Below are 24986 nucleotides of genomic sequence, written 5' to 3'. Positions count from 1 at the left end.
GCTTCACATGAACTTTGTGAAGACCATACATAAAACTTCACCCTAACTGATATTAACTACCTGGAGAGGGCAGTGGTCTGGAAAGTCCTCCCGCAGGTCTTCTGTTCTGGGGGTATGAAGGGATTTTGGAGCGGGCACAAACGTCCGGTTTGGCAAAGACAGATACCGAAGTGGAATTAGTTTCAGTGGAAGGATTTGTTGAAGAAAAATCCACTCCCAGGGCTTCAGTTTCTAATGAAAATATATATTGGAATTAATAATATATAAAAAAATTCCATAAGTACAAGCCATGTACAAAACATCACTTTGCAAGTAATAATATTACATATTACTCACCTGACAGGGGGCATGGGCTATGGGCAATTGTGCAATTTTCTCCCTGATCGGGCGACTCTTCCACTGGTTTTTCTTGAACAGGTGAACGAACCTCCTTAACACAAAATGTGTATTTGCACCGACGAAGAGGGTTTACAGTACTCCAATACCAGCGAGAGCATCTGAACAGCAGAAGAAATAAAAACTGTATTGATGTACAAGCGAGTGGCAATACAAGACATCTAGCATGTACATTTCAACAGGAGCAAACTCCAACATTTTTTTTTAATAAAATAAAGCTACTTACTCATAACCCACAGGAAAAAGATTTCCATTAGAGACAGATAATTCACTCAGCTTTCCCAGCTTTTTTACCAGCAAAGAACCTACCCAGTGAAAAATTATGTTTAAAACACTAATAAATTTTTTTTTTACAACAAAACATAACTTTATACTTATGTGCATCAAACTGTACTATTTATACATGCTTCAAAAATAAAAACACCAACCTATCATTAGATTGACAGACTCTGGCTCCAATCCAGTCAAAAACTTTCTGCGAAGACTTATCCCTTCAAAATCCACATAAACCCTCCGAAGTACTTCAAACGCTTGACCAGTGATCATCTGGCAAATTACAGAAAAAAAGTTCACTCTCAAACCAATCATACAAAGCTAACATCAAGTGTCTATTTGGCAGATTTTTTAAATAACTATCAAATCACAACTCAAACATCTATGACTAAATAAAATGCTATCAAACTGAAAGCTCACTTTTCCACTTATAAGGTCACGATGCTTGTAGCAGAAGACTCTTTTATCATCCTGGAAGACACAGTTGCGAAAGCGAGCGCACATGAAGTGGTAGTTGCTCTGGCATGAAGTAAGGCAGCAACCTACCGTTGCCCCAGTTCGGTTACACCGTTCACAGCGCTACGGAAGGAAAGTCCGAAAATTAGCAAAGCCAAACATTAGATTGTTTTTACCTGATGCAAGTAAACTGTTCATGTTTAAATAATACATTTTAAAATTTATAACTAAATAAACATTAACAATCTATTAAGCATCATGTTTGTTAATGTTATTAACTCAAAGCAGTATAAAGTAGGGCTGCACGATATTCGGAAAAAATGACATTGCGATATTTTATTTTTCTGCGATATATATTGCAATATTTTTTCTTACAAACAAAAATGGGGTTAGCACACTTACGTTCTCATTTTAAATGATTTAAACATCGACACCATAGTGTCAATTGATTAATATGCGCGAGGGTGAGAGAGCAAGACAGCACTCGTGTTGTTTGAAGACGGCTCGCTCTCTCTCGGTCTCTCTCTCTCTCTGTCTGTCTCTCTGTCTGTCTCTCTCGCGCGCTCTCTTTCTCTCTCTGTCTCTCTCTGTCTCTCTCTCTCTCTGTCTCTGTCTCTCTCTGTCTCTCTCTCGCTCTCTCTCTCTCTGTCTCTCTCGCGCTCTCTCTCTCTGCCCTGTTAAACTTGCATGTTTTTTTTCACTCCTGTCAATGATAAACTTTCACTCTATGATGGTGCAATTAATCAGCGAATCACATTCGTCAAGGGCCAGGGAGCAGCTAGCCTGTACAGTTAATGTATAACAGATGAACTACGACAGCCTACATCGCACATCCTGCGATGTGACTATCGTGGATTCGTACATCGCGGTATCGATGCTTAAACGACACATCGTGCAGCCCTAGTATAAAGTGCCACCAATGGATCAGTTGAACCAGAATTATATGAGATTAATGACATACCATCAGACGGCCTCGTGCAACAGCACTGTGAACATGCAGAAGTGAGCCATTATCCTCCTCGAACACCTCTGCAGACCACATGGTGCAGTTTACATGAGCCCATTCATTTTGCCCTAGATAGAGCAACCTCCCTGCATCCTGGGAAGAGAAATGTACAAATCAAAAGACTGTAATATCAATTTTGGTGACAATAATAATATCTTTCTCATAACAGAGTTAAAACTTGTATGCTGTAATTTAATGACAAAGCATCTGAAAATATAACTTTTTAAGCACACTTAAAAAAAATGACTGCAAAGTATTGGTATAAAGTAATGGTAATTCCATAATATTGATAGTTATAATCATTACTACATTCTACATACACCATAGTGTTTACATAGTACTGCTAAAAATAAGGCAATTTTCTCATTGTATACATCTTAACAACATGGTATTACCATGGCACCATTCCTAAAATCCACGATAAGGCCTTGTAGTAAAAAGCTATAATAAAGGAACAATACACTAGTGAATTTACAGTATTAAAAGTACTTACGCTGGCTTTTGCATCACCATATTTTTGGCACAGAACACATTGTCTCTCGTCGTCTTTTGACCAACCTGTGTCCAAGTCAGATTTAGCTGGTCGACTCTTCTTCCCTGGGAGATGATTACAAAATGCCAAGTTAGGATGATTTGTACTGTTTTCCATATGATCACCAACAATGGTTATTGTCATACATGTCATTCTAGACTTGCGTGTTTATTTACCTTTCAGATTCATTCTTAACGCCCTCATGTCCATAAAGTGTCCTTTAGGGTTATGGGCTAAAGGTGTGGACAGATCCTCTTCTTCTCCCATTTTAACATCCATGTGTCTTCCAGTCATCTGTGGGGCGCTGTCCAAAGCCTTACTACAGACATCTCTCTCACGCCATTGTGCATAAACATGTTCATAATTTGGCGGCATCACAGCATGTGAAAGCATTCCACTGCAGGAATGGAGACGTGTCATTACCAAAAGATACAGCAACGTTTCTGCTCATAATGTATGTTAAGTTCAACAGCAAAGAATTTAATGGTGCTTACGCTGGCAGGTGTTTAGAGCATGGATCCCATATTTTAGGGTCCTGACTGTTAAACCAACCATAAACTTCTTCTAAGACCTAATAAAAGATTGAGAAAAAATATTAGCTTACAAAAACACATTGCAATAGCATTCCACATTACAAGAGCATTCCTAGGATTTTGGGGGTTCTTATTTCTCTGATTTCCATGATGCCTGAAAACGCAGATGGAATATCAGAATCCACTCATAAAAACAAAAATTTGCCATATAATGTGGAATGTCATAGAATTTGGATGATAAAATCAAAAGTAGGTCAGTACACTTAAATTAAAACATAATATGGACTATTTTCTGTAAATATTAAGCCGCAAAATTACCATTTAAATAGTAATATATACTCAATATATGAGTACATGAACACACTATAGTCATATCATAAAAACACAGAAACTTAAAGGTCTTCGTCGTAACCAGTAAAAATCTAATTTAACAAAGAAACTGTGAAAATATATAACTGTAATGACAGTATTAATAATAACTAATAATGATTATTATTAAATATATTTTTTTATTTTTTCAATTATGATTTTTTTTAGGAATATTTACCTAAATTTATTTAGCAGAAAAGTGTAAATGCACAACCCAGTATTTGTCAAAAATAAATAAATAAAATAAAATAATAAATACATATTTTTTTAACAGAATCTTTTAAATAGATATCCTTATGATTATTGCAATAAATGAAATCCAGGAAAAAAAAGGAAAACAGTACCATATTTTCCGGACTATAAGTCGCATTTTTTTTTCATAGTTTGACTGGTCCTGCGACATAGTCAGGTGCGACTTATTTATCAAAATTAATTTGACATGAACCAATAGAAATGAACCAAGAGAAAACATTACCGTCTACAGCCTGTAGACGGTAATGTTTTCTCTTGGTTCTAGGTTCTAAATAAATGTGACTTATAGTCCAGTTTTTTTCCTCGTCATGACGTATTTTAGGACTGATGCGACTTATACTTAGGTGCGACTTATAGTCCGAAAAATATGGTATTTGGTAAATATGTAAATATATATAAACACATGTATAGATTGACAAACCAAAACATAAGATTAAGTGGTGGAAGAGCGCGTTGCAAACGTTTTTGTTAAAATTTTAATAAATTGGTGTCAAATTTTCAAAATTTTAATTAGACATGCTTTTGATTAATAAAAATGTAATTTAACCATTAAAACAGTCAAAAAAAACTCAAAACAGGAAAAAACATACAGAAAAATCCTGACAGAATTTGTGAAAAATTATTAGCGATGCACCGAATCCAGATTTTTGGGGTTCGGCCGAATACCGAATCCACGGTTTAAGATTTGGCCGAATCCGAAACCGAATACCGAATCCTACTCGCATCCTTATTCCATTAACACAGTAAAACACATTAATGAAGTAAACAACATCCACAGCAATGTATTTTTCATTTTATTTTAACTGTAAAAAAAAAAAAAAAAATGGCAACATTATGCCAGGATGACAAGTGAGAAAAACGTTTTTGACAATTACCAAGCTTATGCTTACCCAAGTAAACAACCAAAACCTTTCAATAAAAGTGCAGCAATGCAAAGAAAAGTGTTTTTCTTTTCTTTCTAAAAATCAGAATATGTTTGGTGACTTAACTGAAATGAATGTAATTGAACATTAACTCAATAAACATTGATAGTAGGCTGTTTAGTTTTCGTTTATAACAGTAGGATAGGCTACGATTAGAACAGTAACCAAATATTCCGAAAAATATTACGGAAGATCACACACATCTCCTGCATAATAATTAAATTAACGTAAAACCTCTAATCTTTCACATGAAATAAGTTTCATTTAAAAAAAAAAAATAAAAAAAAAATAAAGACGCTCTGCATTAACAGGTGACAGCCGGTTGCGAGTGTGGGAACTAATGTCCTGAAAATTCTTTCACTGGGCACAGACGTAGATTTTTGCCAGCAGTGGAAATCGCTGCTGGTTTGTCTTCCACCACTGAAGAGGATCCTCATTTAGAGGAATCAAAGGCTCATCGAAAAAAACGCTCATGTCCACGTCAGCACCCGATGTGACTGGCTAGCTCTGTATTGCTACAGTATAAATTGTCCCAGCCGCTCAAGATTCCTAAACAGTTTAGTTTAGAGAGAACTGTTGGGCGTGTTCCTCCTCATTTAAACACTTTCACGCAATCAATGGTCACGTGACGTCGACCAGCGTAGCGTAAGCCTAGGGTTCGGTTCGGTGAAAAAAAAAAACTAAGGTTCGGCCGAAACCGAACCCAGTCAAAAAAAAACAGTATTCGGCCGAATCCGAATCCTGGATTCGGTGCATCCTTAGAAGCAGTGCATCAATTGTATAATTTTCACAGAATGACGTAAGCTACGCTGACTGGTTAGGAAAACATGCACCTTTGGTAAATAACAAAAAATACAAATATTCATAACAATCTGACCTTCAGGTAATACGAGCGTGCGAGGTCAGTCGGTCTTTGGTCCTCTGGTAGAGTTTCCTCATCTTCCAAGTGATCGCGAATTACTTTCACCACATCCTCATGAAAGGATTTCTGCTTAACAAAGCCACAAACTAAATCAACATTACAAACAACAGTTTGATTATAATAATATCAAGATTACATTTGAGATTGGCTAGCTAAATTAACTGACAACAGAGATGCTAGTGATTAGTTTGAAAGTACTTTAATTGCTTCTCTCAGAAATGGCATAAATAAAATCTAAAAGTAATTACTCATAATTACAAATAATGCCCAAGTGAATCATGGTGCAACTGCACAGCCAAATTGAACCATGGAATGTGGACAAATAAGTAAGGTCCTATTCAACTTTACAATCCTGTTTGAGTATAACTGGAGTTCTTTAAATAGTTTTTGAGTCTCAGAAAGCAAAATGCTTAAAGACTTTACCCTTATGTTGAGCTCAGATCTTAGACAAGCATAGACACAGAGTCTGTATACAGACAAAAGTATAGATACTGACCAAGGATGTGTACAGGCCTTCATCAAACTTCTTTCCAATAGCACGGAAGTCGCAGACAGGCAAATCTTCAACCCCAGCGTTCGGGGAACCCATTGTAGAGCACTAAAAAAGATGACAAATCTCAGAAAAATGTAACCAAGCAATGTGCCTTTTGATATGTATCCAGTTCATTTCCTTTAAATGCCAATTTTGAACACAAATGTTTAAACAGCTATTCTCATTAGTTAAGCAATATTCAAACAGAAAATAACAATTTACAAACATGTCCTCTTGATTGGGCTTTGTAGGGCAGGACTGGTAAGATAAAGTACAAGAGCACAAACCACAGAGATCCTGCACATTCTGACTAATGATTTTTCCCAGTCGAAACTGTTTGTAAATGTTTGTGTGAAACTACATCATTCAGACTGATTCATTCATCGGCAACAGACAGTTTAAGAGAAGTCAAAAGCTTGATTTGGATGGTGATTGTTTCTAATAGGGATATATTTTCTAAATTCATAGGGTACAATCTGTGATTTCACTGCGGTCCGAATCAGGAATGTCAGTGGTTTTAATTTGTTTTTTAAAAACCAACCAATTCACCCTAGCGAATGGGAGATGTTAAAAACAAAGAAGAAAGAAAAGCACATCAACATTTGAAATGATTAGGGATGCATAATATTATTCGGACAAATATCGGAAACTGGCGATGATGTTTTTAAAATTAAATATCGGCAACAGCCCGATATGAAAAATGATGCCGATGTGTCTTGCCATTAAGAGGAATACATTAACTTGAAGGGAGTGTGTTTCTGATTAAATAAAGCAGTAATTGATGCCATAAAATCATGAGTATATTTTGATTTAAAGGTCAGAAGCTATAGCTTAAATGAAAAACATTATAAAATTAAACAAATCGCAAACATGACACTTATTTTAGAAATGTTATATACAACGATTTATTCATTAATGTGTTTTTTAATTATTAAAATGCCTGGGAATAAAGATATGTTTTCAACTTCATTTTTAAAATTGTAATAGAAAGTGCAAGACGGATGTCCAGTCCCTTGGCAGCAGCATGGTATATCATCTGTAAGCATGCAATGGATGACTGAGGAAGACCCAAATATTATGAAATAATACAGGACACTTGACTTACGTTCAGACCCTGAGGTGTTAAAGTGACAGAAGCTGCTAATAAAGCTGCTGTCACCATTTGTGTCAATAATGTTAATCAAACATCAGAAAGTAATTTACTGCCCTTGACTGAATCACTTTTGTAAAATAAATAAGAATGAATTGAATTTATAGTGGAAACTTTGTATTGTATATTTGATTATACAATATAAAATCATTCAGTGATTTAAGTTTTTCAAGTAGCTATTTTCTAAATTGTATATTGTAAAGGAATTGGCAACTGTTATTCTGAATGATTCTAGATTATATTTCTGTAAAACAACTTCAGCAGTATTTTAGAAAAATGCAGGGGTTACACTTTTAGGATCATGCAAACGCTGAACAAGAAAAGGCTCATGCTAGTCACAATGAATATTCTAAAAATGTTAACTATAATAACTGCTTTTTTAACAATCAACAGCAACAGAGTGCTGCAGCTTTAAAACTACAGCATACTAGGTTTAAGAGAGGGTTTAAAGTGTAAAGTCTGATGGTAATTGTTTCTCATGGGATTTTAGCTATTTTCGATAATTACAGAGATTAATTACACAGCCCAGACTCTTGACAGCATTTTAAAGGGATAATTCACCCAGAAATGGGAAGTATTCTCATAGCTTTATAACATTATGGTTGAACCGCTGATGTCACATGGATTATTTTAACGCTCTCCTTGCTACGTTTCTAAGCCTTGATCGTGGAAGGATCCTTGCTGTCTATGGGAGCGTTAGAGAGCTCTAGGATTTCATCAAAATATCTTGTGTTATGAAGATGAACAAAGGTGAGTAATTAATGACAGAATGTTCATTTTTGGATGGATTTCCTTTTAATGCTTTCTGAACGAATAATTGGCTGCTGCAACTTCAAAAGTACAGCAAACTAGGTTTAAGAGGGATCAGATGCCCACCTTCTTGCAGGTGACCAGGTGTTCAGTGAAGGTGGAGCTCAGCAGGCAAGACAGCACCCTATCTAAACCAGTCTTTAGCTCCTGGTCAAGCAGTTCCCTCCATCCTACTCCATTAACGTCCTCTCCATCGGGCAGCTCTTGTAAGCACGGCTGACACGAGTACACCACGCTCTCAGGCAGACTCGACAAGATTTCATATAAGTCATCTAGGAGAAAACACACAAATTAAATTAAATTGAGCCTGTAACGGTTAAAAAAAATTAAAATTATTTCTCAATTACTTCTGCATTATATTGAGAAAGAGTCACCATGCTACTGTCTGACTATTCATTATGGCATGAAAAAAAATTGTGCAATTGGTGAGAAGGTTTCAGTGTCGTGTGTGTACTGGGAAATAAGAGTCTTGAAAAATGTTATGCATGTAAACAGTATATTTTTTTATATAAATACTAAAACGATGGAAGGAAAAACTCATTATTTAAGTCTCGGTGGATACAAAGGAATGCTTTCATATTACTTACAGGCAAAAAAAAAAAAAAGGCTGACAAAACCAATGGTATCTGCAGCTTTATTATTTGGTAATTTTTTTCTCTTATTTGGGAAGTGTCATTGAAATGAAAGCCAAAAAGAGCATGATAAAAGTATTTTTGTATTTGATGGATAAAATAAGATAAAAAGATCTAAATAAATAAATAAAATCCATCTGCCCATAACATCCTGCCACTCACCTGTCAGACCTTCACATTTAGCATGGACCCAGTGGTAACACGTGGAGCACTGCATCATCTGGCTATCATAGTCATTATCTTCATAACACTTGAAGCACATGGTGCAGTAGTTACCTACACACACACACACACACACACACACAAAGTTGTTAACTGAATGTGGAGGCATGTTTGGCTGAAATGGTGTTTTCATAGAAAGGGTATTAATGGAAAGGTCAGTGTAAGTAAAATAAAAGGAACATAAAATGACCACTGTAATTAAAAGTTGTAAAGTTTCATGGGATCGTGGAAACAGAGAGTATCTAAAGCATTTCAACCTTAACCCACTTACAACTCTGGAACCTCATTCCTTTTTTAAAACATCATGTGTGACAAATTGTTATAAATGTATATCATATGCATCTATCTGCCACACAAACACACACATTACAGAAATTCTGACGTTTTAAAATTTTGTATTAGCATTTAAATGACAGAAAAAAATATAAAAATGTCATCCCTGTTGAAACAGCTGCAGAGCCTAGGCAAATGCAAACTAAAGTTGTTTTCTTATGCCAAAAAGGAAATAAGAAAAAACAACAACACATGAATCAAAGCATTCCTGAGCTAGATCAAGCTTTGATCTTTGCAAACCATCTGTTTGATGAAAAAATTATTTTTTTCCCACACTAATACAAATATTTTATTACTAGCTAACTCCACACTGAAGAGCTGCTTTATAAAAGAAAATCAAGTAGCAATTCTAACTGAAATTGACACTGACTCTGGTATTTCAAGTTTCTGGTATTTCATACTGTAAAGCTGCTTGATTTAAGGCCATCTATTGCATAAAGTAGTATATAAATAAATGTGACGTGACTGGACTTTAGTGCAAACATTCACATCACTGTAATGAGATTCATTTTTAACTGCTGCATTCACACCGCTGTCAGTTTTTACAGTGTTTATTTCATTAAGAGGAAAGCGCTGCATATATTTATATAAATTCATCCAAACACCGCTCAGCAGTTTCAGTTTCGTTCAGCTGTGTTTGCTCTACTCTCAGCCTAAGATCATCACGCCCATGGACCGTTGGCTAAATTCCTGATGCATATGGGACACAAAAGTGGAAAACTTCAGGACTGTCGAAGTCATCATCGGATTAGTTAAATTATACAGGATTTCCGTGAGACGTGTGTAACTATAACTGACTTATAGTCAGGTGCGACTTATTTATCAAAATTAATTTGACATGAACCAAGAGAAATGAACCAAGAGAAAACATTACCGTCTACAGCCGCGAGAGGGCGCTCTATGCTGCTCAGTGCTACTATAGCCTCTCCCTGAAAACATAGAGCGCTCTCTCGCGGCTGTAGACGGTAATATTTTCTCTTGGTTCTTGGTTCTAAATAAATGCGACTTATATATGTTTTTTTCTTCTCGTCATGACACATTTTTGCACTGATGCGACTTATACTTAAGTGCGACTTATAGTCCGAAAAATACGGTATGTGAAATAAGTTTGCAGCATAGAATCTTTTAAAATATGTTTTACACTGTTATCTGTTATTATGGCGACAGTTCCACACCTCGACACATGACGATGAACGAAACAAACTGGTTTGGTTGTTTGACATGTCGTTCAAGCGGCTTCATTCACCCCCTCACAGTTGTCATGAAAGTAGCTTTATAAACCAAAATAATTTTTTGCAATTGGCTGTAAACGTTTTTTTTCTGCTGTAAAGTTAGGCAGTTTAACATGGGGAGTCTATGGGACTGACTCCCTTTTGCAGCCAGCCTCAAGAGACTAGTCGATGAATTAAAGTTTTAGTCACTTCTTTATTGGCTTCACGAGAGAGAGCGGGAGGTTGCCGCTCGGAGATTACATTTGCTCTGTCTTCTTCTCTTTCACTGTGTCCAGGAGAGCTGAATTACAGTCTTGCACTACAGTGCCACACTGGTCAAACCACATTATTGCAGGCTCTTACATTATGTCGTATGAGATCAAATAACTATTCGACAGCTAAAATATTTGTCAACAATTTTTTATTGTTGACATTGTCGATAATATCAACTAATTGTTGCAGCCCTATTGATGTCTGCGCTTCCATTGCTTTCTAAAATACCATGAAGAACAGGCAAATAGTCTGTTGATGCAGTTCTTCACACCTTTCTAAATACCAAGTATATGAGCAAATGTCTAGACAGGACGTTGCAATTCTGGTAATTCTGCAATCAGCAGTGTACTTGATAAGGTCAAATAGGCACCGTCTGTATAAATAAACGCAGATGAGTTTTAAACGACTACATTCTTTCCTGGAATTTTTTTGGTGGTTGAAATACAATACAATGAAATACAATGCTGCGTGAACTCAACCAATCAGCATGTTCAGCGCCCGACTCCTGCCCCCGAAAGTTCCAGACCACTGAAAAAGTACTATCTTGTGAGCAGGGACTTTCTGAGGGGCATATTTTTACCCGGAACTTTATTTAGATCCTGGCTCCTGCAGTGGAAACACACAGAGTACCGGCCCAAAGTCCCTAGTTCAAGGGGAAAGTTCCTGCGGTGGAAAAAGGGCTTCAGTCTCACCTTGATCAAACAGCCTAGTGCAGTCAGGACACAGCCCCTTGTCATGATTCCACTCGGTGTCCCAGCTCTTTCCTGGGGTCACACCACAACTCTTGCACCGGATGCATGTCATACAGACCTGAAAAAAAAAATGATTTCATTTGTGGCTTAACTGAAGTTACAATAAAAACATGAATTTGCCATTTTGCAGCTTTAATGTCTTGTTTTTGCCTGATTCTAACTGATGTTCTCCTTTTTTTGCACTTTTTTTCTGTTTTGTTGCTTTGACATTTTCTAATATATCCTGCCAGACAGCAAAGCATACTGAAACTTCTTTGCAGGTCTTGCACTTGCGGAAAGTACCACTGTGGTCAACTTACCCAAGGCTTCTTACGTTTGTTGGGTTTGGGGTAGTTGGGACCCAGACAGGCAGGATGATAACAATTTTGACATCTTTCACACTCCAACAACGGCTGCACAGAGATAAAATCACAAAGAAAAAAAAAACACTGAGCAGCCCCAAAGCCATACACAACACCAGTTTCCTTTAAATAATAAAAAAGTTCCCTTAAACCAACAGTGATGACAAGAAAAAATATACACCCTACAGTTCAAAAGTGTAAAGTCAGTAAGACATTTTCCCAATAGAAATAAATACTTTTATTCAACAAAACCACATTAAACTGACCAAATGTGACAGTAAAGACATCTATTACGTTACAAAAGATTTCCTTTTCAAATAAATGCTGTTCTTTCCAACTTTATATTTGACAAACAGAAAGGTAGCTTTGGCGTCACAGTAGAATTAAATTTTTTTATATTTTCAAAAGAAAACTGTAATAGCATTTAACAATATAATATTGCACTGTATTTTTGAATGCAGCTTTAGTAAGCATAACAGATTTAAAAAAAAAAAAAAAAAAAAAAAAAACTTTTGAATGGAAGTTTGTCACAAAATGTTCGTAATTTTGCTCTACACTCCTAAAGAACTTCAGACAAACCCAGCTTCTTATTGTTAACAATGTATGTAGATTATGGCTAGGTGTCATTTTGAAGCCATGCAATCTACCTTGGATTCTTTATTCTTGTTTCCACAAACTCGGCAGAACTTGCAGCGACGACAGCACCAGTTCTCCTTGTTCTCCTCCAGAGGGCGCTCTGAAGGGTCCAAGCAGAAGCGATGGAAAGGCTCACAGCAGACTCGACAATACAGCATCTGTGAAAACATATGGTTGGCTGTCATGAGAAGAAAACATAACACAGGTTTCTATTTGACAAACAGTATCAGTGAAACTCCCCATAATTATCATAAAAGAAGAATCAGAATTTATTTTATTAAAGGGGGGGTGAAATGCTATTTCATGCATACTGAGTTTTTTACACTGTTAAAGAGTTGGATTCCCATGCTAAACATGGACAAAGTTTCAAAAATTAAGTTGTATATTTGAAGGAGTATTTTTGTTCCCAAAATACTCCTTCCGGTTTGTCACAAGTTTCGGAAAGTTTTTTTTGAGTATGGCTCTGTGTAACGTTAGATGGAGCGGAATTTCCTTATATGGATCCTGATGCACTTCTGCCGGAAGAGCGCGCGCTCCCGTATAGCAGAGCACTGAGAGCACAGACATTCACTGATCAGAGCGAGAGCTCTGGCAACCAAAAACACACTTCTTTTGTGACTTTTCGCGAGAAAAGTCACAAAAGAAGTGTGTTTTTGGTTGCCAGGGCAAGACAACCCTGCACAGATTACCAAAAGAGAAACAGTATTAAGGGACCAGTGGATGGAGTTTATTTTTACAGAGCATCAACGGAGTTGTGCAAGTGTTTTTGTTTGTTCCCTGCATTTCGAAGATACTTGTTCACAAGGCCCAGTTTGATGACGGATTTGCACATCGTTTATTTCTTAAGGATGATGCAATCCCAAGGAAAAAGGGTCACGATCGTGTGTTGGAACCGCAGGCGGTGAGTAAAACTGCTTCAAATATCTCTGCCTCCTTGTTAGTGCGTCCGCCTCCCATCGGAGACCCGGGTTCGAGCCCCGCTCGGAGCGAGTCGTTGCTGCTGCTGCTCTCGTTCAGTTTCAGCCTCTGGATCTGATTCTGGATCATAAATAAACGGCTGAATCTGACTGTTATCCATGGTTTGTTTTGGATGATGGGTTTTCTCTCACGGTAATGTCACAGCTTCCACATGCTCTCAATGCAAAAGCCTACTCGCGCTTGTGATTCTTTAGCTCCGCCCACACGTCACGCCTCCAGCCGGTCATGTTTTTCCGGGAAAAATCGGTACAGACTATCTTTCTCTTATGAATATAATAAAACTAAAGACTTTTTGGATTTATGAAGGATGCAGTACTACTCTATATGTACTCAAGATTAACAGGATATTGAGTGAAAACGAGCATTTGACCCCCCCCTTTAACATTTATTGGACCAAGATGTTTTGGATGAAAATTAGTCAGGACATACCTCATGTTGGCCTTTACTGGCACACAGCAGGCACACATACTGGGGCATGAGGGGTAGTACAGAAGTGAGGATGCTCAAACCTCCTGTCGCCCACACGCTCTGAACACTACAGTCCTCCTGTGGAGGGAGACAGAGAGGAGGAAGGAACATTTGAGCTTTCACCTCTCAATATAGAGGACCACAAATAACTGTTTCAATTCAAATAGAGGATGTGAAAGCTATGTAAGATTTAATGCACAACACAAACATAAATCTAAACACTGACATCAGTGAGCTTCTATGTCTGCAAGCATTTTCTATTTAAGAGAAATACGCAATGGGTCCATAAATCTGAACACACAAAACAAACTACATTCACAATCAGATTTAATCCTGGAATGTAAACATGTTATGATTTTTATCTTAAACTGATCAAAGGTATATGTATATATATATATATATATATATATATATTTGTTGAGCATCAAATTAGCATATAAGAATAATCTCTGAACGATCATGTGACCCTGAAGACTGGAGTAATGATGTTGAAATTTCAGCTTTGCATCACAGGAATAAATTGCATTTGAAATATTAAAATAGAAAACAGTGGTAAATTATATTATTTCACAGTATTTTTACTCTATTATTGATCGAATAAATGCAACCTTGGTAAGAATAAGAGACTTCTTTCAAAAACATTACAAATATCTTAATGTATTGACCAGTATTTCTTTAACAGAATCAGGTGCTGCCATCATGTGGCGAACCACTGCAGGGCTGAACATCAGAGCAGATTACAAATAAAATATCAGCCAGTCCCTCAACATTGGAGATCCACTTGACTTTCATGCTCAGTTTTGTAAAAGAATAAAGACATTTACCTTAAAATCAACACGGATCTTGTGAGTGGGCTCTGCGGGCTGCTGTTCTCTTTCTGCAAAACCATTGGCGAGGGCTGCAAGGACGCTGGGCGGGGTCTGTTCCTGAGGGCTCTGCACACAAAGGAACCATGAAAGATGCTTTCGCTGCTTCAATTACATTTTGGCTGAATGAGGACAGTTTTGAGTGAGTCAACAGATATCAACAATCACATTACCTTCTCAACTTTCCGTTTGATGGGTGGAACCTTGTGGAAGCTAGATCTGCGATGTCGCACTCCCTCGTCAAAGGCATCGCCGACAAAGTCATCAAATGACAGAAAATCTGTGCCACATTTAATACAAACAGATCGTGACTTTGAAAGGAATGATTCATGTAAATTACTTGCAAAACAAACAAGTTTCTGTCTCAGTGGTAGAGCATTGCGTTAGCAGTTCAAAAGGTTGTGGGTTCGATTCCCAGGGAACACGTTAGGTCAAAAAAATTTTGCCTGAATGCACTGTAATCACTTTGAATAAAAGCATCTGCTAAATGCATAAATGTAATTGTAAAAAACACAACCAGTTTTGAAAGAAGAAAACGTTATAAATTTCCAAAATCACAATCATTGTGGTATTGTAGCTTGTTTCCACCACAAAAGAACAAACATTTTTTACTTATTAATCTCTCAATTAATTAATGGAACAATTTTAATGCTCAAACTAGGGCTGGGCGATATGGAGCAAAAAATATATCTCGATATATTTTGCTATATCTCGATATACGATATATATCTCGATATCTTTACAGGAAAAATAACCCCCAAAAAACTACTGCAAAAACAAATATGGCAAATATTACATGTTAAGGGGCCTATGAAACATTTTATTTTTTTCTTCACCATATGTTTTATTGTTACCTAATTCTGTGTTTTAGCATGTGCAATTATTTAAATGCATAAAAACAACTTAATTAGTTAAAAACAATTCTTAAAATAGCCTTATGTGAAATGTTTTTTTCCCTTCAGAAATTCTGTGTATTTAAATTTTTCTGATTATCAAATGAAGGCATAAAACATTCATTTAATTTATCTTTTAATTATTTAAAATTAGGCAAACTTTATTTTATGGTAAACAATAGGGGTGTGACGGTTCGTATATAACCGTGAGACCGGCAGTTATAGTTGAACACCGTCATTAGAACTCTATAACCGCCAAAACCGTGTCATTAAAATATTTTTTACAAAAATTTTTTAGATAGGATCATAAGATGCGCAAAATATCGTGAGACATGGTTTTTACCACTTAATGAAGTTTTGTAAATCGTCAGACATGATATTTACCACTTCATAAAATTTTGCTTTGTAGAAAACCTTTCTTAAAAACGAATTTCGTTTTGTACAAATTTTGTCTTAATTTTAATAAATGTTTCATCAACCAATTGCGTGTATTTTAATAAATAAAAAGCAAATATAGCAGACAATGATAACCGACATGGAAGCACCAGCGCGCCGCGTTCACTTGCACTGCACTAGAGCGCATCTCATCGTAAATGAAACTCAGCGTAGGCCTATGCCTCATACAATAGCATTAAATATCTTTGCTGCATCCTTTCTAGAACAGACAATGGCATTTTTTTTGCGACTCGCATCAGCAAAGCATTGCATGGCCATAGACCGCAAAACAATCAGCGGATGGCGGGGGGGTGCGGCTTTGAAATTTGCTCCAAAAACGTTGGCTCGGATGATGAGTTTTGTGACCGATCTCCTTAATAAACGGAGGTCTGAAATCTCTGCCCCTTTACCGATCAGAGCGCGCGCTGACACGGAGTTAACCCGCTATCTCCAAGAACAACCAATTGACTCTACGGTAGATCCACTGTTGTGTGATTATTCCTTATAAAATTATGTTCGTTTCATTTTAATAGTAGTAGTAGTGGGCTATCTACATTCTGCTGTACAATAGTAATAGATTTCTGTCAAATACTTTTATTTTGACGGGTTTACCTTTACAGTTCTGTGTATGTGATACCACAGTCTATGATGTGATATGAGCTAGTCTTACTCAAATCAAACGGTCAGATGCTCATGAAGTGACTCTCAGTGCAGTTCTGGAGATGTTCCTCATGTGTTCACGTCTTTATTTAGAGAGAGGAAAGACAATGAAATCAGCGCGAGCGTTATGCGAGCTTCCGTGTTTAATGAATGAAGATGCGCTTCTGCTCCATTCGTTGACACAGACACGCAGAACATGCAGGATTCATATTTAAATAGACTTTTCCGGGTTAATATTTGCAGATATTAGTCCATTTCGTGATTTGATGTAAGTGCATGACCGACTTTTGATTAATTCATTTAAAATTTGACCAATTCCGTGACATTCCGCGTTAAACTGTAAATTCCATTTTTATGACTGGATTCTGCGATTCCGTCCGCGTTTCATTGGGCCCTACAGTAGACATCTGCCTGCCGTTCGCCCTACGCCTTAAAACTGAAGTATCTCCATATAATGGAGCCAGTTGTCTTTTTTTTTTTTTTGACTAGTTCTCTACACGCGAGGTGAGAGGGGACAAAAGCAAGGAGGCGGGGGGCGAGAGAGCGGGGGCGAGCACAGCACAGGGAAGGCAAACAAGCAAAGTGGCGGAATCAGAATATAAACAATATATCGATATATACGATATGTCAAAATCCATATCGTGTTTAAAAAATATCTCGATATATTTTAAATATCGAGATATCGCCCTAGCTCAAACATAAACTCATAATTTTGAGATATAAACTACAAAAGTTCATAAGTCCAAGATGAAAAAAGTCCTAAAACAAGGAATAAAAAGCAAAAAAAAATTCTCGCAATTGCCATACTCATAACTAAAATATCTCGTTACTCAAAAAAAAAAGAGAGAATTGTGAAATATAAGTAAAAAATAATAATAACAATAATTATCGCGATTAATCGTTTGAGAGCATTAATTTTCTGACTTTCTCACAACTCTAGAATTGCTAATTGATATCTTATAATAAAAACTTATTTTGTTTTAATTGTGACCGATTTGCCATTATTTTATTCTCTGGTGGAAATAAGCTTCATACTATGTCCAAACCTGAGTTGCGAAGGCCAGGAGTTCTTCTGCGGGCTGGGGAGGTGGAATCTGATCCTCCTATCCAGTCAAAGTCAGAGTCGTAATCCAACAGGTCGCAGTAGGAACGTGGTTTAACGTGTCGGCGTGGTTGTTTCCGCACAGACGGACTGTCACCCAGAGAGGCTGGAAACATCTGTCCGATTCCATCGCCTCCTTCCCCTTCCTCGTTACTCGAGTGACCCACACTAATTGACGAGCGTCGCTTTTTCATGTGCCCTGAAAATGGTGAAAACATTTATGGCAGATGCACAGAGAACAAACAGTGCAGCGTTCACTATAAAACCATGTTCTTACCTTTTTGAAGCTTGCCACTTAGCCTCAAGGCCTTCCTTTCCTCAACCTGATCACATCTCTTGTATCTTTTAAAAAAGAAAGAAAGAAAAAAAGCTATTGAAATTTAACAGGACCGCACTGATCTGTTTGCAAAATATGAGGACCTTGGATCAGACACAACTTTTCAGGGACAGATATAAAAAAAAAAAATGAACAAACATGTATTTTATTGACATAAATGGGTAACAGACTACTAAAAACGTTGGCTTAACATTAATATTTTATAAAAAATTCATAATTTATTTGTAAAAACAAATGAAAGATTACCACTTTAATGTAAAATGTGACGTGAGAAAAAGATGGTTAATCCCAGTAACTACAGAACTAAACTATAAACAGTGTATTAAGCAGTTAAAGCAGTGAAATATCAGCATCCAAAAACTAGCATACTTACACGCAGCACTGCCGTTTTGTGTTTGGGCCACCAAACTTGGGTTTGTCTAAGCAGTTTATGCACCTGCCACAGTCCTCCTCATGCAGACAACCTTTACACTCCCCACACCGTCGGGACCGGTTCTTATACAAATGAGCTCTTCCGCGGCGAAACTTGGGTGTCCTGTGTTCTTGTATCACAGGGCTTTCTGGGTCAGAGTGAGACTCGACTCCTGTAAAAGTGACAGAAAATGTCGAAACATACGCAAAATTAACGAAAGACACTATCAACCCATTGGTTTTAGGTCTATTATCAGATCCTTTCTTAGGTTTATTGGTAATCTTTGTAGTTTGAGGAGTAAGTGCTGGTACCTTTTTCTGCAGGCGAAGGGGATATATCCGATCTCTCATGTAGGGGTAGTGCACTGAGTCGAGGGATGTCGTCCGGGATCATGGCACGAGGCTGACCCAAAACCACAGCCGCAGCTCTGCATACGTGCTTAATTCGAGGACCTCCTCTGGCGGGTTCCTGATGGAAGTGAAGGATTAAAACAACAGCACCCAAATTCTCCTCTGTTATCACACTGCTTTGACTGGTACCTAGTCAAATCTTAAAAACAACATGTACAGCATTGCTAAATTATTCCTATTTGATTCCATTAGATTCATTTAAGATTACTGTCCAAATTTGTGTTCTTGTTTTACATTACAAAAATAAAACAACAACACTACCGGCTCTGGAGAAGCTTCAGTCTTGTTGGGACAGGCATTTTCAAGCCGCTCTTTCGGTTTTCGTCTCTGTCTCTTTGTTGCAGTGATTCTACCCTCTGGGAAGAGCTACAAACATAAAAAGTGAAAACAGATCTAAATTACATTAAAAGCACTTCAATTATAAACATATCCAAAGAGCATCTAATGACTGGGTAAGAATTTCTTGAAGTGAAAGCAACCATTCAAATGTTGTCAAGTTTATTTATATAAAGGTGTCTATGATCTGTAAAAAGTGTCTGTAAGAAGTGCTCACCAAAGCTGCATTTATTTGAGTACAGTAAAAAATAAAAAAGTAAATTATTACTGTCATTTGAATTACCGTACACGTTTTCCATTTTATTATATGTTGAAATGTAATTATTTCTGTGATGGCAAGGCTGAGGTTACAAACAACATTACTCCAGTCTTCAGCATCACATGATCCTTCAGAATCATGCAGGTCAGGAAACATTTCTAACAGTTTATAACAGCATTTATTTGAAATAATGAGTCTTTAAGGTCACTTTTGATCAATTAAATATATTCTTGCTCAAAGAAAATAAGCTAACAATACAAAGGACACCTATATCCACTTGACCCAATGGACCCATTGTATTTGGAAAAGCTTTGAATATAAAGGCACATATTCAGTTTCATGGACTCACCCCAGATGATTTCAGCTGTTTCTGCTGGTCTATCTTGATGAGCTGAACCTTGGCTTTCTTGAGCAGGTTGAACATGCGCTTGTTGGCTCCTGTAAGGCGAGGGCGCTGGCTGGCGGTTTTCTCCTCAACGTCAATGGCAGTTTTCTGAGTGTCCTCAGAAACAGGTTCTTCTGATTCTTTGAGATGCACCTCATCATAATCTGTGAAAGAAAAGAAGCATTGCTGGAGTTTAAGACTAACTGACTGTCAATGAGGTAAGAAGTACTTGACAAACCTTGAATATACATTTGCATTAAAATACAGATGAAAAAAAAAACATTTAACCAGCATTAGGTTTACTAACAGGACAATTTTAGAAAAACATTTTCTTTTTTACTTTCTTTTTAGGAACATGGATTATAAAAATCAACTTTGAGTCAAGGGTAGGGCTGAACAATTAATCGAAATGTGATTGTCATGCACAATTTGTTAGTAAAGCTGGTTCTGTAATCAGCAGTTAATCAACATCACGTGCTGAGCAGCACTTACTACACAGAGCCTTAGTTCACTGACAAGTTGCAAAAAAAATAATTATCTTTGCAAATTAGATGTAAAGTAGTGACGCCAAAATGAATGGGAGTCAATGGAATGCTAACAGCAGGTCCAATAATCAATGGGGCCACCATTGGAGATTTACTGCTGATCACAGAACCAGAGCATGCGAGCGGAGCGGTAATATTTAATTAAAGCCGTGACATTTGCCAAGTATGGTAACCCATCCTCAGAATTGGTGCTCTGCATTTAACCCATCCAAGTGCACACACACAGCAGTGAGAAGTGAACACACCCTGGAACAGGGGGCAGCTCTAGATCCATCACCCGGGAAGCAATTGGGGGTTCAGTGCATTGTTTAATGGCAGTTCAGCCATGGGTACTGAGGGTGGAAGAGAGCACGGTTCATTAACTCCCTCCCAGCACGAGACTCGAACCAGCTATAATCCAGGTGTATTTTGTAAAGATCTATGCACATTTCATCTCATGTATGTGTGTGTGTGTGCATTTGTGTTTTAATGAGCCTGTTTTGAATGTTCTACTGCACAACAACGGCAGCTATTTTCACTGAAATAAAGTGAACGAAAATACAAAAATACACTTCTTCAGTTTTTGCATTTTAGGTAGGCTATGTTTGGTAAGAATAGACTATTATATTGAATACATTTTAATTAATACAATTAATACAATTAGGAAGAATGTAAAATTTTTTTTTAAATATGATAATTGTTATTTATCAGCATGCATAATTTTAGACAATTATCCAAGAATTTCGGGAAACAGTAAACAAATAGGCCCACTAGAGAAACTTTATGTCGGAGCGGGATCTGAGCGGGAATTGGTTTACAGCGAGCGTGAGCAGAATATTAATGGAGCACTTGTTTGGGTGGTTAAGCGACTGAGTGAAGCGCACGTCCATAGAGCGGAAAACGCAGCGGAGGGTCACACCATACTTCACTGAAAGATATGCATGACAATCGCAGCTTGTGTCGAATCGTGATTTTGATCCATTACGATTTATCGTGCAGCCCTAGTTTAGGGCAGCTAATGTTAATTTGCAATCAAATGTTTCTATAACATTTTAACATACCTTTGCATTTATTGGGAAGTGAGATGTCTGTATGAATGGAGAACTCATCTGGCAGGTCATCCTCATGGATGTCTTTTGCCTGGTGTTGCGCAAGCAACTTGGCACTCAGAGCTCGTACACAGATGGAGACTTTGCGAACAACCCCAGGGCTGTTGAGATCCTCAATCTTGAGTTTTGCTTTTTCCTTCTTCATGTTTCTGAGAGACTTCATTAGACTGGCTCCTCCTTCCAACTCCTCCTTCTCCGTCTTGGTAGGGGATGAAACAACTTGAACCATTTTGTCCTTTGGAGTCTTTTTACGCCGTGCGAGACCCTGTTTGAGTTTAAGTTTTTTGTATAACCTTAATTGTGATTGCGCTTTGAATTTTGTGGATTTTTTCTTCTTTTGGACAGGATCAAGAAACGAGTCTAAATCTTTGGCAGATAGCAAGGTCTCCAACTCTTTGTCAAGATCTTCATCGAAGGTATACACATCGTCACTGGCAGGCTCCAGCACTCCCCATTTGAAAGCAGGATCTCGGAGTAGCGATCGTCTTTTCCCAGGCTGTTTCTCTTCACTGAAGATCTCAGTGTCATCGGGTGATTTAGGTTTTGATTCCCAAGTAGAAGACAAATCAAGATCAGCATCACTCAAAATGATATCTTCATCCTGACACTGAAGGGACCCAGGTTCACCTTTTTCACTAGAATCACGTTTCCTTGATTTTGGTTGTAGGCCAAGCTTCTTTTGGGAGTTTTTGCGAGGAAAGTCTGACATACCAAAATCATCCATGAACCTCTTTGGGGTTTTGATAACCCGAGAGGATCGGGCACTCACGACTGGCATTATGAAATGCCTGATGGTTTTCATGAATTTTGTTTTGCTGTGTTGAATGTCTTGATCTCCATCCATTTTTGTAGAATCTTTTTCTGCCTGATCGGAAAGTTGATCTTCGTTGGTGCTCTCCAGTTGCTTTGATAAGAGCCTGGCCTTTTTCCGTCTATCCTCTAATGACTGAAGACTCAAAATTCCTTTCCTCTTGTACTTTGTTGAGAATATACCAACTAGTTTAGGCTCCTCTACTTTAGAGCCCGTCATCGGTGGACGGTCTTCACTAACCTCAACCAACTCCTTCTTAATTAATTTCGAATTTTTAATCCGCCGTCCAATCAGAGGCTTTCGTCTTCGTTTGACCCGTTTTATTCGTCTGCGTGAAGGACGAGGTACCTGTTGCTGATCCTTTATGGAAGGCTCTAATACTAGAACCTCTTCAGCTTCGATTGATGGTGTCTCAAGTTTTATCTCCAGCTGGGGTTCTGTCTCAAGAAATGGTTTAGTTGGAGGTGATCCAATAGTCTGTTCAATGATCTGAGTTTCGGCTGCTTCAGGTAATGGTTCTGTAGTTGGTGGAACGGACCTTTTAACTTTTTTATGCTTAACTTCTCTAGAATTTCTTCTTGGTTTGGATTCTACAGGTGCTGGCACTGCTGTTGGTGATACTGGTGATTCCTCCACCTGAGATTCGGTTTCAGTTGCAATTTCAGAGACAGGGTTTTCTTGAGATTCATTCAATTTACACTTTCGCCTGTAAACTGTCCAGTTTTTATGTTTTGCACGCTTCTTCCGAACAGTGTTTTGACGTAGGCTTTTCCTTACTTTACGGGTGGGAGAGGTAGCAGTCATTTCCAACACATTTTCACTATTCTCTGAATGCTGATGGTCTTTTGCAGATTCTTTTATTTCAGGTGAAGTTGAGACTTGCTGAATTAAAAAGGACTGCTTTAGACTGTTGTTTTTACCTGGTGAGGAGACAACTTTGATTTGTAGTGGTGGAATGGTATCCCTACTGATCGGATCTTCTGGGTCTGTCTGAGTGGCCTCTTCCAGATGTGCTTCTGTTGCAATTTCTGTCCTTTCAAGAAGCTCCTCGTTTTCCTTTTCTGGGGTCTCCTCAACCTTCTCAATGGCCAAGGGGATCTCTGGGCTTTCAGGAATTAGGGCACTGGCAGTGTTCTCTATGTTTTGTGACTCCTGTGAAGAACTGGTTTCCGCAATGTTAGAAGGACCGGGTGTGGATTTCGATTCAGTATAAACATCTACTTCCTCATCACATTTAGCAGGAGGTTCTGCCTCTGTGCTGGGGCTTGGATTCTCTTGGACTTGAGAATCTTGGCCCTTGATTTCTTGTGGTTTGCTGAGGTCATCTAGGATGAGGGAATCATTGCTTTTGCTTTCTTGGGTTTGATTTAGATTCTCTTGAATTTGGGAATCCTTGCTTTTGCTTTTCACTAGTGTGAGAGTCCAAACAAACTTGCAGCGTTTCTTGCGAGACCTGGCTTTGGGGTTTCGTATCCTGGTTAGTCTCAGACCGGGAATTCCAACAAAATCATTGCCGAAAGCGAGATTTTGAGGATCATTGGATGCAGGGCCAAAACCTTTTGATGATGGTGAATGAGGCTCCTTTTTCCTTTCGGATTCTTTGTGATTTTTCTTCTTCTTTTTCTTTTTACCTTTTTTCTTCTTTGAAGGTGGCCTGGATTCATCAATTGTGGAGACCTCTAACAGCGACTCTGCTAAGCTCTGGTCACCCGATTCCTGTGGAACATTTGAGGATCTTCGACATTGTCTCCTAATCACTAACTTATTCACCTCTGATCCTTCTTGTGCTGAATTTTCATCAGATTTTGTCTCTATACTTTTGCTGGGCAGTGGAGTTTGAGACCTTCGAGTTGATTTCCTCAGCTTCAGTTTTTGCTCATTGGCCTCTTTTTCAGGATTTGTTTGTGGAGTGGATTCTGATTTCTTGTCAGCAGATCTTCCTCGCCTTCTAGTACAAACCTCCTCCTTTGCTCCACCGGCAATGCATTCACTAGCTGGTACATTTGTCTTTAATTTCACATGAGCACTTGAGATTTGGGCACACTGACTCTCTGTAACTTCAGATTTTATTTCCTTCAGTTTTTTACCAGATTTACGTTGCACTGATGGAACTGTAACCACTTTCTTTTTAGCCACAAACTTGATTGTGATTTTTGGAGTTGACTGGGTCTCCTGTTTTGACCCTCTTTTTCTCCTGGTGCGCTTCTCCAATCCTCCATCACCACCACCAGCAACTACTGATGTGTCCTTCAGAGACTCTTGACTGTAAATTTGTTGAACAGAACCTGAATCATTTTGAGAATCTTGTGAACCTGTGCTTTCTATTATAGGGGACACTTTAAGAGACCGCCTTTGACGTATCCTCTTTGACGACTTTGCTGAAACACGATCACCTGAAACAGAACAAGTTCAATAACAATTCAATTATATGCATTCCACTGTGGTTA

At 37.9% G+C, this 24986-nt stretch overlaps 1 protein-coding gene across 1 annotated transcript in view; it reads right to left on the bottom strand.

The window, feature by feature from the left end:
• kmt2bb (lysine (K)-specific methyltransferase 2Bb) overlaps positions 1-24986 on the bottom strand; it is a 47387-nt gene that overhangs the window by 18496 nt on the left and 3905 nt on the right. Inside the window, exons 3-28 of the mRNA XM_052577296.1 lie at positions 21681-24932; positions 20060-20259; positions 19377-19481; positions 19017-19173; positions 18667-18877; positions 18234-18298; positions 17901-18155; positions 15040-15146; positions 14825-14935; positions 13962-14078; positions 12566-12712; positions 11877-11969; positions 11518-11635; positions 8949-9062; positions 8221-8426; positions 6159-6260; positions 5618-5728; positions 3158-3234; positions 2840-3060; positions 2625-2728; positions 2087-2224; positions 1090-1248; positions 825-942; positions 623-701; positions 337-497; positions 61-231 (exon numbers count right to left, since the gene is read on the bottom strand). Coding sequence (XP_052433256.1) covers positions 61-231; positions 337-497; positions 623-701; positions 825-942; positions 1090-1248; positions 2087-2224; positions 2625-2728; positions 2840-3060; positions 3158-3234; positions 5618-5728; positions 6159-6260; positions 8221-8426; positions 8949-9062; positions 11518-11635; positions 11877-11969; positions 12566-12712; positions 13962-14078; positions 14825-14935; positions 15040-15146; positions 17901-18155; positions 18234-18298; positions 18667-18877; positions 19017-19173; positions 19377-19481; positions 20060-20259; positions 21681-24932 — 6699 coding nt within the window. The remainder of the gene's footprint in view (positions 1-60; positions 232-336; positions 498-622; positions 702-824; positions 943-1089; positions 1249-2086; positions 2225-2624; positions 2729-2839; positions 3061-3157; positions 3235-5617; positions 5729-6158; positions 6261-8220; positions 8427-8948; positions 9063-11517; positions 11636-11876; positions 11970-12565; positions 12713-13961; positions 14079-14824; positions 14936-15039; positions 15147-17900; positions 18156-18233; positions 18299-18666; positions 18878-19016; positions 19174-19376; positions 19482-20059; positions 20260-21680; positions 24933-24986) is intronic.

This window comes from Carassius gibelio, chromosome B15, assembly GCF_023724105.1.
Source record: "Carassius gibelio isolate Cgi1373 ecotype wild population from Czech Republic chromosome B15, carGib1.2-hapl.c, whole genome shotgun sequence".
NCBI lineage: Eukaryota > Metazoa > Chordata > Actinopteri > Cypriniformes > Cyprinidae > Carassius > Carassius gibelio.
This window is presented reverse-complemented; position numbering and strand designations above follow the sequence as displayed.